Source organism: Bufo gargarizans, chromosome 4, assembly GCF_014858855.1.
Source record: "Bufo gargarizans isolate SCDJY-AF-19 chromosome 4, ASM1485885v1, whole genome shotgun sequence".
Classification (NCBI taxonomy): domain Eukaryota; kingdom Metazoa; phylum Chordata; class Amphibia; order Anura; family Bufonidae; genus Bufo; species Bufo gargarizans.
In genome coordinates this window covers 514,500,918-514,519,030 of record NC_058083.1, presented here as the reverse complement: position 1 = coordinate 514,519,030, position 18,113 = coordinate 514,500,918, and the positions used below count along the sequence as shown (strand labels likewise).

Sequence of the window (18,113 nt, the reverse complement as noted above, 5' to 3'; positions counted from 1 at the left end):
GGCACAGTGTAGCGGTATACTGTATATTGTGGGGCACAGTGTAGGCTATGTGTGTATAACATAAACATATTCCACATGAACACTTACAATTTCTTGGCTTGGCCCTTGGGGATCTCGGACACCACTTCCACACTTGGCCGGGGGCTCGGCGGAGCTGATGATGTGTTTATCCTAATGAGAAAGATTTCATAATAAGGATTTGGAGAAGGGGCAGAGGGGTCACAGAGAAGGGAGAGGCTGGCGCTGCTACTAGGGGGTCATACCATGGGGGAGTAATAAAGCCCACCATAATGCCCACCCAGTTGTAATAATTCTCCTTATAATGTGACAGTGCAAAAATACCCCCTTGTAATGCCCCCAGTTGAGCTAATGTCCCCATAGTGCCCCCATAATGTGCCAGTATAAAATACCCCTATATAGTGCCCCCAGTAAATGCCCCCACAGTGCTCCTCTCCCCCTTCCTGCTAGTGCCCCCCATAATGTACCAGTATAAAATGCCCCATATATAGTGCCCCAGTAGATGCCCCTCAGTGTCCGGCCTCTGATAGGCTGCCGGCCTAGTGTCCCCCATAATGCCCCCCAATAATGTGCCAGTAAGTGTCCCCATAGATGCCCCCCCATCATGTGCCAGTATCAAGTGCCTCTCCCCCCCCCCACATGTCCCAGTATTATAGTGCCATCTCCCCCCATGTGCCAGTATCAAGTGCCTCTCTCCTTCCCACCCCCCATGTGCCAGTATCATAGTGCCAAACCCCCCCATGTGCCAGTATCAAGTGCCTCTCTCTTCCCCCCCATGTCCCATTATCATAGTGCCATCTCCCCCCCAAAAAAGTGCCAGTATTAAGTGCCTCTCCCCCCCATGTGCCAGTATCATAGTGCCAACCCCCCCCCCCCCCACATGCCAGTATCAAGTGCCTCTCTCCTCCCCCCATGTCCCAGTATCATAGTGCCATCCCCCCCCCCACACAAAAAAAGTGCCAATATCAAGTGCCTCTCTCCCTCCCCCTCCCCATGTGCCAGTATCAGGTTCCTCTCTCTCCCCCCCCCATGTGCCAGTTTTAAGTGCCAACCCCCCCTCTCCCCTCCAGGTGCCAGTATCAGGTGCCTCTCCCCCCCCATGTCCCAGTATCATAGTGCCACCTCCCCCCCCCCCCCACAAAAAAAGTGCCAGTATCAAGTGCCTCTCTCCCTCCCCCCCCCATATGCCAGTATCAGGTGCCAACCCCTCTCCCCCCCATGTGCCAGTATCAGGTGCCAACCCCCCCTCCGCCCCCAGGTGCCAGTATCAGGTGCCACTCTCCCTCCCCCCATATGCCAGTATCAGGTGCCACTCTCCCTCCCCCCCCATATGCCAGTATCAGGTGCCAACCCCTCTCCCCCCCATGTGCCAGTATCAGGTGCCAACCCCCCTCCCCCCATGTGCCAGTATCAGGTGCCACTGCCAGTATCAGGTGCCTCCCGCTCCCCCATGGCAGTAACAGTCGGGTATTAAAAAAATAATAATAAACACTTCTACTTACCTCCATGTCAGCGATGCGATGCAGCCTCTTCCTGTGTCCCGCCTTGTATGTCCTTATATGGAGTCAGTGCTTGTATTTGAGAAAAGATTCTGCTGGGATTCGAACCCACGACCTTTTGCTTCAGAGGCAAAGCAGCTAACCACTAGACCATACCAGCTGCCTTGCGGCTGACTGAAAAAATATGAGGCTTCTACTGTTATAGCTGGCTAAGTGTACATCTTTACACATGACAGCTGCTCATATATAGAGATATAGCAGAGCTGAATGTGCTGAGACAGCTGTCATATACAGATATAGCAGTATCTCAGATATATCTCTATATGACAGCTGTTCCAGCACACTCAGCTCTGCTCTATCTCTATATATGATAGCTGCCCCAGCAAACCCAGCTCTGCTACATCTATGCATATGACAGCTGCCCAAACTCACGCAGCACTGCTATATCTCTATATGACAGCTGTCCCAGCACACTCAGCTCTGCTATATCTCTAGATATGATAGCTGCTCCAGCACACCCAGCTCTGCTACATCTATATATCTCTAAGTATTGCTATACAGTAGATAGATATATAGAGATACAACAGAGCTGAGTGTGCTGGGGCAGCTGTCATGTGTATAGATGAGCAGAGCTGGCTGTGTTTCGGCAACTGTCATGTGTATAGATGTAGTAGAGCTGGGTTTGCTGGGGCAGTTGTCATATATAGAGATATAGTAGAGCTGAGTGTGCTGGTGCAGCTGTCATGTGTATAGATGTAGCAGAGCTGGGTGTGTTTAGGCATCTGTCATGTGTATAGATGTAGTAGAGCTGGGTTTTCTGGGGCAGCTGTCATATATAGAGATATAGCAGAGCTGAGTGTGCTGGTGCAGCTGTCATGTGTATAGATGTAGCAGAGCTGGGTGTGTTTGGGCATCTGTCATGTGTATAGATGTAGTAGAGCTGGGTTTGCTGGGGCAGCGGTCATATATAGAGATATAGCAGAGCTGATTGTGCTGGGACAGCTGTCATATAGAGATATAGCAGTGCTGGGTGTGTTGGGGGGCAGCTGTCATGTGTATAGATGTAGCAGGGCTGACTGTGTTTCGGCAGCTGTCATGTGTATAGATGTAGTAGAGCTGGGTTTGCTGGGGCAGCTGTCATATATAGAGATATAGCAGAGCTGAGTGTGTTGGGGGCAGCTGTCATGTGTATAGATGTAGCAGAGCTGGCTGTGTTTCGGTAGCTGTCATGTGTATAGATGTAGTAGAGCTGGGTTTGCTGGGGCAGCTGTCATATATAGAGGTATAGCAGAGCTGAGTGTGCAGGGACAGCTGTCATGAGATATAGCAGTGCTAGGTGTGTTTGGGCAGCTGTCATGTGTATAGATGTACAATTAGCCAGCTATAACAGTAGAAGTCTCATATTTTTTCAATGAGTTGTAATGCAGCCTTTATGGCTGTGAGGGTAAATGCTTTGCCACTGATACACTGCTAGATTGGAGGTTGTGGGTTCGAATCCCAGACCAGGAGACTTTAGCAGACAGTAAAATTAGATCACGCTAGGGGCCCTGAACACGATATTTAACTAACTTGAAAATAAACTGTCACACACGCTGCCGGGGCGCCGGGCCCCGAAGCAGCTGCTTCCCCGGTAGTTACGCCACTGGCTGAGGGGTGTTGTTCATATGCTTTGGCAAACACTTTGTAAATAAAAAAAATAAAAAATTCCTGCAATGATTTATTCATCCACATAGATTGATGTGAATGGAGAAATCGGGTTTGCCAGGGCATACAAGCTAAGTGGGTTTGGATGTTGGGCGGAGCTCCTATGTCCTGGCAGACGCCTTTCCCCTCGTTTTTTTTTTTTTTGCACATTTTTTTGGCAGAGATTTTTTCATCCACATTGATCGATGCGAATAAGGAAATATGTGCCGTTCATTTCCGAATGAAAAAAAAAATCTCATTACCCGTATGCTCAATATAAGGAGAATAGCAGAAACTCCTAATGCTGGCCATACATGTAATGATTGTAGAGACCCTCAAATGCCAGGGCAGTACTAACACCCCACAACTGACCCCATTTTCGAAAGAAGACACCCCAAGGTATTCATGAGTCCATGAAAGATTGAACTTTTTGTCCCAAGTTAGTGTAAAGGGAGACTTTGTGAGAAGAAACTAAAAAAATCAATTTCCGCTAACTTGTGCAAAAATAAAATAAAAAATCTTCTATGAACTCGCCATGACCCTCACGGAATACCTTGGAATACCTTGGGGTGTCTTCTTTCCAAAATCGGGTCACATGTGGGGTATTTATACTGCCCTGGCATTTTAGGGGCCCTAAAGCGTAAGAAGAAGTCTGGAATCCAAATGTCTAAAAATGCCCTCCTAAAAGGTACTCATTGGAATTTGGGCCCCTTTGCGCACCTAGGCTGCAAAAAATGTGGCAATGTGTTTTGGGTGTCTTTTTACATATACCCATGCTGGGGGCCCAAACTCATGGTGTGGCCACCATCTTCCGGTAACCTCAATCCTATTGAGAACCTTTGGAGTATCCTCAAGCAGAAGATCTATGAGGGTGGCAAGCAGTTCACATCAAAACAGAAGCTCTGGGAGGCAATTCTGACATCCTGCAGAGAAATTCAAGCAGAAGTGCTCCAAAAATTCACAAGTTAAATAGATGCAAGAATTGTGGAGGTGATATCAAAGGAGTCCTATGTTAACATCTAGGTTGGTCTGGTAAGATCTTTTCGATTGAAATTATTTTTGATTTCAGTACATGTGACCTCTTTAATGCTGCAAAATCAATTTTTCAGTTATTTATAACCTATAAAATGTTTTGAAATTCTGTTGTGCATAATATTTTGGAACAGTACATTTTGAGGCGTTTAAAAAAAAATACTATTATCGTCATATGTCATTTGCATCGACCATTCAGGAAAATCAGACAAAAATATAATTTGCATAGAAATTCGGAAAGCAGTGTATAGGTGCGTTATCTGGATTTTATTTACTGTTTTAATAACAGACATTTATTGGTGATTGCATACATTTCTTAGGCTGCCCATACACAATGCAACCTCAGCAACAGGATACGCATGCGGCTCATTGCTAACTGCCAGGGAGCGCTTGTACAAGTCATTTGAAACAGATGAATCCCAGCAATTAGTGGTGAGCTGCGGGCAAATCCCACTACCAGGGTTTCATCATGTGAAGGCACACTTAGGCCCCTTTCACACGGGCAAGAATTCCGCACGAGTGCAATGCGTGACGTGAACGCATTGAATCCGCACTCATTCACTTATAACATGGTTATAAGGTAAAATAATAGCATTCTTAATACAGAATGCTTACTAAAATGTGGCATAAGGGGTTAAAAAAAATAAATAAATAAACTCACCTCATCCACTTGTTCGCGCAGCCGGCATCTTCTTCTTTAGGACCTGCCAAAGGACCTTTGATGATGTAATCGCGCTCACCACGTGGTGAGCGCAGTGACGTCAGCGTAGGTCCTGCTGAATAAAGATAGATCACTCTGCAATCCATTAGTGGTGGTCGTACTTGCACACTATAGGAAAAAGCATTAGCCTCTCTGATGGCCAGGACCATGGGAGTGCATATATGCTAGTGCTTTTTTTCTATATTGTGCAAGCACCACTGATGGATTGCAGGGTGGTCTGTAACAATGGAAATGAGCAGTGTATAATGTGATGGAAAAATTAACCCAGCCAGCAAAGGAAGCAATATGGATAACAATATATTAGTAAGTGGTTTGTATTAACTTCCTCTACATAATAAATGCCACTTGGTGAAGTGAGACAACCCCTTTAAGTTGTTGCTGATGGAGTTTGTGCTGTTCCTGCCTCTTCCCCTCTCCAGCAGTAATGGAAGTGGCATCCTTCTCACTGGCTGTGACGGGCATTCTATCGCAGCAGACCATTTCACAATTTCACAGCTAGGGAGAAGATGACCTGTTCACAAGAATAGTTTGTGTTCTCTATTCTAAACACAAAACAAGTGAATCTCACAAGAACAGCTCCTCTTCTCCTTAGCTGTGAAGCGGTCCTCTGCGATAAGATGGTGTCACATCTAGGAAGAAGGAGACGCCCACTGAGGAGCTGAAGTCCCCTCCACCTTCTACCAATGCTTATAATTAGCATATTAAGTGCCAGAACACAGCGTCGCAATGGAGGTGACAATTTGGGGGGAGGCAATGGCATCTCCTTGAGCTGGACTATATACTAAGGTATTAGTTAAAAAAAAAAAAAATTGACAATTCTATTACATTTCCTGCATTCTGATCATCAAAATAGATTCTCCCCTGTGTGAATTCTCTGATTTCAAGATGTCTAACAAGATCTGCTTTATGATTGACACATTTACCACATTCTAAACATTATAATGGCTTCTTCCCTGTGTGAATTTTCTGATGTTTAACAAGATTTGATTTATCTGTAAAACATTTTCCACATTCTAAGCATGAAAATGGCTTCTCCCCCGTGTGAATTTTCTCATGTATAACAAGATGTGATTTACGCCTAAAACATTTTTCACATTGTAAACATGAAAATGGCTTCTCCCCTGTGTGAATTCGCTCATGTACAACAAGATGTGATTTATCTATAAAACATTTCCCACATTCCAAACAGGAGTATGGCTTCTCCCCTGTGTGAACTTTCTCATGTTTAACAAGATGTGATTTATCTATAAAACATTTCCCACATTCAGAACATGAAAATAACTTATCCCTTGTGTGAATTCTCTGATGTTTAACAAGATGTGATTTAGCTGTATAACATTTCCCACATTCTGAGCATAAAAATGGCTTGTCCCCTGTGTGAGATTGCTCATGTTTAACAAGATGTGATTTGCGGTTAAAACATTTTTCACATTCTGAACAAGAAAATGGTTTCTCCCCTGTATGAATTCTCTGATGTATAACAAGATTAGATTTATGGTTAAAGTGTTTTTCACATTCTGAACATGAAAATGGCTTCTTCCCTGTGTGAACTATCTGATGTTTAACAAGATATGATTTCTGGTTAAAACATTTTCCACATTCTGAACATGGAAATAGCTTCTCCGAAGTATGAATTCTATGATGGTTAAGAAGATTTGATTTATGGTTAAAACATTTTCCACATTCTGAGCATGAAAATGGCTTCTCCCCTGTGTGAATTCTCTGATGCTTACGGAGATCCGTTTTCTGATTAAAACATTTCCCACATTCTGGGCATGAAAACGGCTTCAGCCCTATGTGAATTTTCTCATGGCTAAGAAGACTTGATTTATCTGAAAAACATTTCCCACAGTGTGAACATGAAAATGGTTTCTCCCCTGTGTGAATTCTCTCATGTTTAGCAAAATTTGATTTATGGTTAAAACATTTCCCACATTCTGAGCATGAATAAGTCTTCTTTGCTGTGTGAGTTCTTTGATGTTGAACACTTCTTCTGTGACTTTTATTTTGCTTAACAGTCTGTGATAAAATAGAAAATCGGAACCCATCCAAAGAATCAGATGATAGATCTTTTGTGTGAAAGGCCGACGATACATCTGGGAAAATAGCATGTTCTTCATGTTCATCTTCTGTGACACCACAATCTTCTACTTTAAAATCTGAAGATATTAGATGTTCCTCTGAGCTCCTGATACAGTCATCTGCTAAGAATACAGTTTTATCATGAAAAAAAAAAAATATAGTCTTATTATATTAATTTTTTTTTTACGTTTCTATATAAAACTTCCATACAAATTACAAGTCATGCAGGAAAATCCAATTATTAGGATAAAACTGATCAGTTATTTTCCGGTATTGAACCCCTAGGACGGAACTCAATGCCGGAAAAGAATAACGCTAGTGTGAAAGTACCCCAAGGGTCCATTCACACGTCCGTAGAATGTGGAACGGGTGCGGACCCATTCATTCTCTATGGGGCAGGAATGGATGTGGACAGCACACAGTGTGCTATCCGCATTTTCAGAGCGCGCTGCCGATCTTCCAGTCAGCGGCTCTGGAAAAAAAAAAAAAAATAGAACATGTCCTATTCCTGTCTGCAATTAGGCAGTTCTATCGGGGTGCCGGCCGGGTGCATTGCGGATCCGCAATATACTACAGACGTGTGAATGGACCCTAAATCTGTGTTAGTGAGCACTTCTCCTTTGTAGAGATAATCCATCCCACCTCACAGGTGTGGCATATCAAGGTGCTGATTAGACAGCGGGAATATTGCACAGGTGTGCCTTAGACTGCCCACAATAAAAGGCCACTCTGAAATGTGCACAGTTTTGCCTTACTGGGGGGGGGGGGGGGGGGGGTCAGTCAGTATCTGGTGTGGCCAACACATCTCCGTCGCATAGAGTTGATCAGGTTGTTGATTGTGGCCTGTGGAATGTTGGTCCACTCCTCTTCAATAGCTGTGCGAAGTTACAGAATATTGGCAGGAACTGCAACACGCTGACATATACGCCGTTCCAGAGCATCCCAAACATGCTCAATGGGTGACATGTCCGGTGAGTATGCTGGTGTGTTTTCAGCTTCTAGGAATTGTGTACAGATCCTTGCAATATGGGGCCGTGCATTATCATGCTGCAACATGAGGTGATGGTCGTGGATGAATGGCACAACAATGGGCCTCAGGATCTCGTCACGGTATCGCTGTGCATTCAAAATGCCATCAATAAAATGCACCTGTGTTCGTTGTCCACAACATACGCCTGCCCATACCATGATCCCACCGCCACCATGGGCCACTCCATCCACAACGTTGACGTCAGCAAACCGCTCACCCACACGACGCCACACACGCTATCGGCCATCTGCCCTGAACAGTGAAAACCGGGACTCATCCGTGAACAGAACGCCTCTCTAACGTGCCAGATGCCATCGAATGTGAGCATTTGCCCACTCAAGTTGGTTATGACGACGAACTGCAGTCAGGTCCAGACCCTGATGAGGATGACGAGCATGCAGATGAGCTTCCCTGAGACGGTTTCTGACAGTTTGTGCAGAAATTCTTTGGGTATGCAAACCGATTGTTGCTGCAGCTGTCCGGGAGGCTGGTCTCAGACGATCATGGAACATGCTGGATGTGGAGGTCCTGGGCTGGTGTGGTTACACGTCGCCTGCGGTTGTGAGGCCGGTTGGATGTACTGCCAAATTCTATGAAACGCCTTTGGAAATGGCTTATGGTAGAGAAATTAACATTCATTGCACGGGCAACAGCGCTGGTAGACATTCCTGCGGTCAGCATGCCAATTGCACGCTCCCTCAAACGTTGTGACATCTGTGGCATTGTGCTGAGTGATCAAACTGCACATTTCAGAGTGGCCTTTTATTGTGGGCAGTCTAAGGCACACCTGTGCAATATTCCTGCTGTCTAATCAGCACCTTGATATGCCACACCTGTGAGGTAGGATGGATTATCTCGGTAAAGGAGAAGTGCTCACTAACACAGATTTAGACAGATGTGTGAACAATATTTGAGAGTAATAGGTCTTTTGTGTATGTAGAATATGTTTCAGATCTTTGAGTTCAGCTCATGCAAAATGGGAGAAAAACCGAAAGTGCTGCGTTTATATTTTTGTTCAGTGTATGTATAATCTGTAATACACAAATCTAGTGCTATAATACTATCACTTTTCTAAAGCGCTGTGCTGACTGTGAAAAACTATTTTAAAGGGGTTTTCCAGGCTTTTAATATTGACGACCTATCCTCAGTTAAGTTTTCATGCAAGATTTTATGACTATTCAATGTAATCCATAGGTGACTAAACTACTGATTAAACAGTTTCTTCCTCCCCGTTTGAATGAGAAACTGAGGGCTCCAGTGAGTGGGCCAAGATGGGGATAAAATTGAAGTCTTTAGTAGAATGGGGTGAGCATAACAGCACAGCTGTTACTGACCACAGGGGATATTTTTTCCTATAATTACTCCTTACGCCAGGACATTGTGATATCTTTATAAGTCTCTTTCCAATTTCCCCAAAATTATGAAGTGTAAGTGAATTCTCTAAGTGCTACTGAAAGAGGGTTCAAAGAAGTTAGAACCTTCTGTTCAGTACTCTGGGACACCGTGTAGTGGTAACAGTGCTGTGCTAGTAAAGACAACCTGTCAAACTTTATGCCTCCCAAACTGCCACCACTACCTGACTATACAATGAGTCATCAGTAGCCAGTGAAGGAGCAGAATCTGTGAGTCTTCTCTGCTTTATGTAGTGGTTACTACTCACCTGGGTGGTTATCTGTGGGAATGTCCTCTATGATCTGCTCATCACCACTCATATATGTATCTTCAGCCTTAATATTGTTCAAAAGCTGTGAAACAAATATAGTAAAAGCAGAATAAAGTGTCTGTGGATCACTACAGCTGGGTAATGGATTCAAGGTGCTCTTGGTTTATATGACCCACCCAGTCACGGAAAAAAATTGCGAAAAATACCAAGGTTAAACCAGGCACTCAATGTGGAGTTAATTTATCAAACTATTTATTAAGGGAAGGTTCCCACAATAACAATAGAATATACAATAAAATATACCAATAAAATAATATAAAATACCATAAAATCACATAAATTCACATGAGAGAAAACACTGATCAATAGCAGCAATGGTAGTCATATACTTTAAGGCAACGATGCGGCTTCGATTTTAAATACCGCAACCCTTATTCCAGTCTGGAAGAAATCGCAATTCCATTTATCGCAATTAATACCTTGTACCAGCATGCTGGGACAGTAGCTCCCCTGGACTTTGAAACCGAACAGCTGTGATCGAGAGCGACGAACACCGGAGGAATCCCTGCACAAAAAGCCACAAACATAGTTTTGTGAGCGGATATCCAGGTGACATCGTGCCCACAGCGCATCTCCTTAGGTCCGGACATAGGATAAGGACACACCGGCCAAGTAAAACAAAGCAACATAGTTGCTCAAATAGGTGCACAGTTGCACTTTGTGACTACCGATTTAAGACCGGCGAATGTTCATAAGACTTTTTACAATATATGGAATTGCGATTTCTTCCAGACTGGAATAAGGGTTGCGGTATTTAAAATCGAAGCCGCATCGTTGCCTTAAAGTATATGACTACCATTGCTGCTATTGATCAGTGCTTTCTTTCATGTGAAATTATGTGATTTTATGGTATTTTATATTATTGGTATATTTTATTGTATATTCTATTGTTATTGTGGGAACCTTCCCTTAATAAATAGTTTGATCAATTAACTCCACATTGAGTGCCTGGTTTAACCTTGGTATTTTTCGAAATATAGTAAAAGGTCAGCAGACAGTTGTAGAGAAGTCATGTGGAACCTTTTAGATGACCAAAAATGATCATTAATTATCGTGACAAACATAGATTAAACGACAGCAGGAATAAATCTGACCCAAATATCTGCATACATTCAACCTGTTGGTTCCTTATTCTTACCATGACCGTGTAATGTCTATGGTCAGCTGTAATCATGCCTGTACAGTAAAGTGTTATAAGACCTAATTGTCTTTGATAGATAGATAGATAGATAGATAGATAGATAGATAGATAGATAGATAGATAGATAGATAGAATTTTACTGGGTAAATCTACCATTTATTGTAAAGTATATTGTGTACAATAAGTGTACTGTGTAATAGGTAATTGTGTAAGGTTGTTACACAATACATTTATTTTTACCATTGTGAATCACTGTGCAAAGTGATAGGAAACAGAACGTACGTTTATACAGGGAAAGGTAGGAAATACTAGGGAAACAAGTTTTACTCCTAGTGACCCTGAGGTACAAGTGGTGCTCATTAATATTATTAATAATTATTAGTATTAATAACAAGAATAATCAAAGGATAAAACACATAATACTGTTGGATAAAATAAGACTAAACACAAGATCTTCCCAGCCTTCTACAGATCATAGGGAACCTTTCATGAGCCCTTATCTCCATCTACCTGATCATTCAGTGGGACATTGTGGTGTTCTTCTGAATCATCCTGTGGAAGAAGAGGACTGGGACATCTCTCCGGTGTTGTTCTCTCTTCTTTAACTGTAGGAAACACATACAGTGACTGAATTCATTCCTTACATATAAATAATGAGAGGACCTGTGTATTTAGTCATGTCTATTACCTGATGATGTGAGGGGCTGGTGATCCTCCATAATCATGACGCTCTTGTACAGATCTTTGTGTCCTTCTAAATACTCCCTCTCCTCCATGGAGAAATAGATGGCGACATCCTGACACCTTATAGGAACCTGACAACATGATACAGTCATTACCTTCATAGCATTACTGTATAAATGTCCCTTCATTTCAAGCAATGTCACCTCTCCAGTCAGCCGCTCAATGATCTTGTTGGTGAGTTCAAGGATCTTCTCTCTATGGACTTTCTCATGTATCAGGATGTGAGGTGTCGGACCAGAGATTGTTCTCAGGGTTCTTCTCCATCCTTCAAACACAGGGTCCTGACAATGCTCACTAGAAGTCTTCTTCACTACTGTGTATTCCTGGTTATGGTGAGACACAGTAATAAATATTCGATATAACTCTAGAGTCCCTCACCTCTCCAGTCATGTCCATCTGTTAGTAACATAGAGAAGATGATGTAATGCGACATCATCAGAATCTCTCACCTCTCCAGTAAGCCGGAGGAGGATCTCTAGGGTGAGATTTATTATACTCTCTGCCATCTTGTCTCTGTCCCTATCCATCCTTGATGGTTCAAACAGAAGAATGATCTTATACAGGAGATATCCACTGAGCAGATCCTATATTGTAGGAATCTGAATGGAAAGAAGATGAACGGATGTAAAAATCATAGAAAATCCCATGTAAAATACAATTACTGGAGATAAGAAGAGGAAACACTGGAGGAGATAATAAAGTGTAGATGTTTAATATCTTATCAAGGCAGTTCCTCCATGTTTCAGGTCAAAGCACGTCACACCTTCATATCACCACTATAGACAATTACAGGTCACAGCGGTAATACAGGTATAAAGCTGGAATCTGGTAGATCACTTGATAGATCTAGAGCTCAGATTGCCCCAGTCCTATCAGTTGAAAACTCAAAGTTTAACCCTGTAAGGGCCACTGTTGCAAACATCACTTTTAGCTGTACCAAAAACAAACCTGCAAATGTTTTTTTCTTGTAAGACCTTATTTACATAGTCATTAGGTCTTACTGTTTAGCCTTGTAATACCATTGGATGGTAGATGTGTAAATAGGTCTCACCATCAGGCCATGAAGTCATATAACTTGCAAACTTTCCTGGATGCACATCTCCCTCCTTCACTGAAGTGGATAGCTCAACACTGAAGTAATGCTAGTTTCACACTAGCGGCAGGGGACTCCGGCGGGTGAACAGCCTGTCGGAGCCGTCCTGCCGCTAGTTCACATGTGCCCCCGGACTGCTGCTCTGTCCCCATTGACTATAATGGGGGCGGAGTTCCGGCGGCAGCACCGCGAGAGGCAGCCGGACTAAAACTACGACATACAGTACTTTTAGTCCGGCTGCCTCTCGCTGTGCACGGCCGCCAGAACTCTGCCCCGCCCCCATTATAGTCAATAGGGACGGAGCGGCAGTCCAGGGGCACATGTGAACTAGCGGCAGGACTGATCAGACAGGCTGTTCACCCGCCGGACCTGCCGCTAATGTGAAAGTACCCTAAGCAAAATCCCCGATTTTTATTATTTTTTGATTATTAGAATGTCTAGAAGATGTAATTACTAAATTATTGGTGAATGCATGCACCAACTTAGATCTTCAGCTTGATATGATGGTAGTCAAATTGATCATCCCTGACGAAGGAAACCGGCATTTCCGAAACGCGTCGTTTTTTTGGTCCTCGAAGGCTTCCATACAGGAGAGTGGGACGTCACACCAATGCTCCAGAAAAACTTGCTGGCTTCCCAAACATGAGCGTACACCTCCTGCCGGGGCACCGCTACATGCAGGTAGAGGCTAAAGATTTGAACAAGGAGGGTTAGGGCTCTTTCACACTTGCGTTGTCCGGATCCGTCGTGTACTCCATTTGCCGGAATTACACGCCGGATCCGGAAAAACGCAAGTGAACTGAAAGCATTTGAAGACGGATCAGTCTTCAAAATGCGTTCAGTGTTACTATGGCAGCCAGAGCTATTAAAGTCCTGGTTGCCATAGTAGTAGTGGGGAGCGGGGGAGCAGTATACTTACCATCCGTGCGGCTCCCGGGGAGCTCCAGAGTGACGTCAGGGCGCCCCATGTGCATGGATGACGTGTCCATGCGATCAAGTCATCCATGCTCGTGGGGCGCCCTGACGTCACTCTGGAGCGCCCCGGGAGCCGCACGGACGGTAAGTATGCTGCTCCCCCGCTCCCCACTACACTTTACCATGGCTGCCAGGACTTTAGCATCCTGGCAGCCATGGTAACCATTCAGAAAAAGCTAAACGTCGGATCCGGTAATGCGCCGAAACGACGTTTAGCTTAAGGCCGGATCCGGATTAATGCCTTTCAATGGGCATTAATTCCGGATCCGGCCTTGCGGCAAGTGTTCAGGATTTTTGGCCGCAGCAAAAAGCGCAGCATGCTGCGGTATTTTCTCCGGCCAAAAAACGTTCCGGTCCTGAACTGAAGACATCCTGATGCATCCTGAACGGATTTCTCTCCATTCAGAATGCATTAGGATAAAACTGATCAGGATTCTTCAGGCATAGAGCCCCGACGACGGAACTCTATGCCGGAACAGAACAACGCAAGTGTGAAAGAGCCCTTAAGCATCTTGCTCTAAAGACAGGCGATGTAACATTGAAAAGGCAAGTGAATATATCTGAATAAGCATATATGAACTTCATCCTGTATCTAAGCGACTTTACAACAAAAGTGACATTGTGCTAAATAACCAAAGCGGGAACAGCTATATAAAGTAACATATTCAACTATCATTAGTAAGTGCGGTTATTTAACATTTTAGAAATATAATGTTTGATTAATTGCCATTTCTATTTTTTTTTTTATCTGTTTAGAACAGATTTGAGTAATTCTGAATAAAAACATGATTTATTGTTGTGGTATTTCAAGCCCTTCCAGTAGCAGTATTTGAAATGTTGGCTGTATTTTATCTGTAAAAATACATATACAGCCGTTTTTTTCGGCTTTGTTTGCTCAAATATCTAAAGCCAGACACTGGTTGTGTATGATAGTTACTGTATGGGTGTGGGCATAGGTGTAAAGATTCTTGACTCTGTGGATCTGGATGTTCCTTTTAGTATGTTGATCTAAGTCATGGATGGCCAACCTGCTTTCCAGTTGTTGCAAAACTACAACTCCCAGCATGCCCATACTGTCTACAACTACAGCCGGGTATGGTGGGAATTGTAGTTTTACAACAGCTGGAGAGCCGCAGGTTGGCCATCCCTGATCTAAGTAGTCACACAGTATTGTGGGACATGAGTGGAAAGTATGACATAATTACTATTCATACTCTTCCCACTATTATTTCCATTCCAGAATGCTACGAGCAAGGAAAGTGTTTACACTGTGAAAGACGTCATTGAAGCTGTCTAAACCGGAGAGAGTGACTTTGAAGTGACGAGGAGGTGGATGAGGATGCAAGTCCAGTGGATGAACAGAATCAGACACCCATTGATTGCCCAGCTGATGACGATGTTGAGGCAACCAAACCAAGCCAAACAACTCATCGGACTATGCCCCGGGACCGATATCGCTGGCTGAAAAAGGATTTCACTAGTCCATGTACTGATTTCTCTGGTCCAGATGTCACCAGTGGTGCTGTTTCCCTTCACACACCAGTAGAATACTTCCAGAGGATTGTGTTAGAAGACATGATCCAGGCTCTGACAGAAAACACAAATGAGTACAGCTTCCAAAAGAACGGCACATGTCTAAACACCAAAAACAAGGAAATGGGCCCGAGTCCATATGTATTGGGAGACACACACGGTACACCCCCGTTTCGGATGTGATGTCACGCAATAGATTCCAATCTCTGTTTACATCATTGCATTTTGTCAACAACCTCACAGTGTCAAAGGCACAAAAAAAGGACAAACTCTGGAAACTTAGACCACGGCTAGTTTCCTTTAGAGAGAGAAATGCCTGCAGAGCTCCAGATGGCGACCAAAATGGTCGCCAATGCGCCTTAAAATTTGTAGATGGCGAGAAGACTTTTTAGCCTTGTCGCCATTTGTGACAGGGGTGCCGCACTGTAGCTGAATATTGCAGCGGGGCATGGGAGCCAATAATTCCTTGCCCCGCCGCTGATCACCTACGCTACAGGCCTGAGGTCTATTTAGTAATGAAATCCCAGCACAGGCGGGCGTGATGATGTCTGTGCCGGGACATACAGAAGTGAGGTGTGCGCGTCTGCGTCCCACCATCCCGGGCGGTACCAGCAGCTACCGTAGTGAGCGCCAGCAAAAGGACACAGGCGAGTAGAAGATTTTAGATTTTTTTTTTTTTTTAAGTGCCAACATTACTGGCCTTAAGGGGGGCACTGGGGGACATTACTGGCCGGAAGGGAGGCACTGGGGGGACATTACTAGCCATAAGGGAGGCACTAGAGGACAGTATGGGGGGAAATGACTACTGTGGAGCATATTTCTACTGTGTTAAAGTGCCAACATTAATGGCCATAAGGGGACCACTAGGGGCACATTACTGGCCATAAGGGGGTTACTGGGGGGACATTACTGGCCGGAAGGGGGGCACTGGGGGACATTACTAGCCATAAGGGACGGTTTCAATAGTCAAGGACTATAATTCCTGTTTCTGGCCTTTTCTCTAGTTTTTTTATTATTAAAATATAACTTTTATTTTTCTTTTAATAAACAATATAGCCACAAAAACATATAAGTTTAAAAACTCGATATGAAGGGCAAACTGTTAGGGGGCTATAGGCTTAAAACCCACTGTTTGTCTATGGGTAAACTAAGAGTCTTAGTTATCTCTTGCAAAGGATTGCGAGGTGCGTGTCTGTAATGTCAGCCGACATCAGACACCTTGCAGCTATCGCTTTTGGGATTAATACCCTACCTAAAGTGCTTTATTAAACCGAGTGCGATATTTTATCTAGCACTCACAGCGGCTCCATTCAATATGATATAATAACTATATAAAAACTTCTAGGGAGGAGGGGAGTATAGGGAAAGTGAATTGTTCCTGTCAGGAATGTTAGAATACAAAGTGTCATGAAGGTTGTGCTATACACACTTGCAGGCTCCCATAGGTTATATAGAGTTCTGAATATCTGGGTCAAGGCCTCTGTATTTCAGCCAAGGATTCCATATGGCCTCAAATGTATTTGGTGAGTGGAGTTCCCAGTGGGCCAGTTGCTCAAAGTGATAGAGTTGGTCCCCTTTATTTAGCCAATGTTGAATCGCAGGGGACACCCTTTGTTTCCATTGGCTAGCCACTAATATCCGGACTGCACCTAGTAGTATTTGAGTTAGTGTCACGGAAGGTGTTACAGAAAACTAGAAGACACAAATAAAGATCCGACTGACTTGATCCAAAACTAAGGAACCAAAGGGTAAGCCCTGTAACAGCCCTAGCTCTCTCCCTTACTGCTCAGCCTATGCAAAAATCTCTATGGTAGATGATTGCATACCCTCGTTCCTCGACTGTATGACACCTGAACACCCTATAATAGTGAGGGGACACGACCACCGGCTCCCTACACTTAATACGGAGGGAGTCAGGGTCACCCAGAATCAAGCAAACAGGAAAACACAAATAAATGAACAGACTTATCTGTAGAAGCATCAGTTGTAGCATCCAGCATGCACACACTCCAGGAAGTTGTATAAACCGCAAAGTGATGCAGTATGGGAGGGGATTTAAAGGGATGCAATCAGTGCAACTAGATGACTGCTGAGAGAGGGAAACAAGATGACAAAACGAAAGCAAAACAAAAGAACCTCAAGCAGGAGGTTCTGAAGAACGTCTGCCAGAGCTTCTCAGATGTCTGGCGGTGACAGTTAGATGCTGTTGCGTAGGGGAGATTTGAACTTCCGTCATGAGGCCTAACAAACAAATCCAAGGGGAGACTGGGAAGTGGGACCTGTAAATCAAAGACAGTTGAGCACAGATCTGTGTCCAAAAATCCCTCATCTTGGTGCACTGCCACCAAATATGAAAATAAGAGCCTCTCTCACCTCCAACATATAGGGTCGCTATTGGGGAAAAGAGCATTCATTTTGGTGGGCATGTAGTGCCATCTTGTAAGGACCTTGTAGTCATTTTCATGCAACTTTACACATCTAGAAATGTTTGGTCATCGACATGAGGTTTGTCTTTTTGCAATCTGAAAGTCTGACCCCTAGATCCCTTTCCCATTTGGGTATAAATCAATAGTCGTTCATTGGAATCTTAGATACAAGTAGGGAGTAGAGAGAAAAAAATCTATTTATTAGATTCTTTTTGTTGCATAACTAGTTTCTCGAACAGAGTGTTCAGTGTTAATGAATGATTCAGTGATAATGAATGAGATGTTGGATGTGGAAGAGAGAGTCTTTCAAGTTGTGGGTTGGAAGTGAGCCCTTGAATGTTAGGCAGGGATCCCCGAGGGCATAGGTTGAGCAGTGGGATTTGCATGTTAAGGGGGTCAGGAGGAAGGGTATC

General features: G+C 43.8%; 1 protein-coding gene across 1 annotated transcript in view; it reads right to left on the bottom strand.

Annotated features, from left to right (window-relative positions):
- Window positions 1-9,631: 9,631 nt before the first annotated feature.
- Window positions 9,632-18,113, bottom strand: part of LOC122934343 (gastrula zinc finger protein XlCGF66.1-like) — a 34,106-nt gene continuing 25,624 nt past the window's right edge. Inside the window, exons 2-6 of the mRNA XM_044289745.1 lie at window positions 12,123-12,272; window positions 11,817-11,996; window positions 11,618-11,744; window positions 11,440-11,534; window positions 9,632-9,810 (exon numbers count right to left, since the gene is read on the bottom strand). Coding sequence (XP_044145680.1) covers window positions 9,718-9,810; window positions 11,440-11,534; window positions 11,618-11,744; window positions 11,817-11,996; window positions 12,123-12,200 — 573 coding nt within the window. The 5' untranslated portion in view covers window positions 12,201-12,272 and the 3' untranslated portion in view covers window positions 9,632-9,717. The remainder of the gene's footprint in view (window positions 9,811-11,439; window positions 11,535-11,617; window positions 11,745-11,816; window positions 11,997-12,122; window positions 12,273-18,113) is intronic.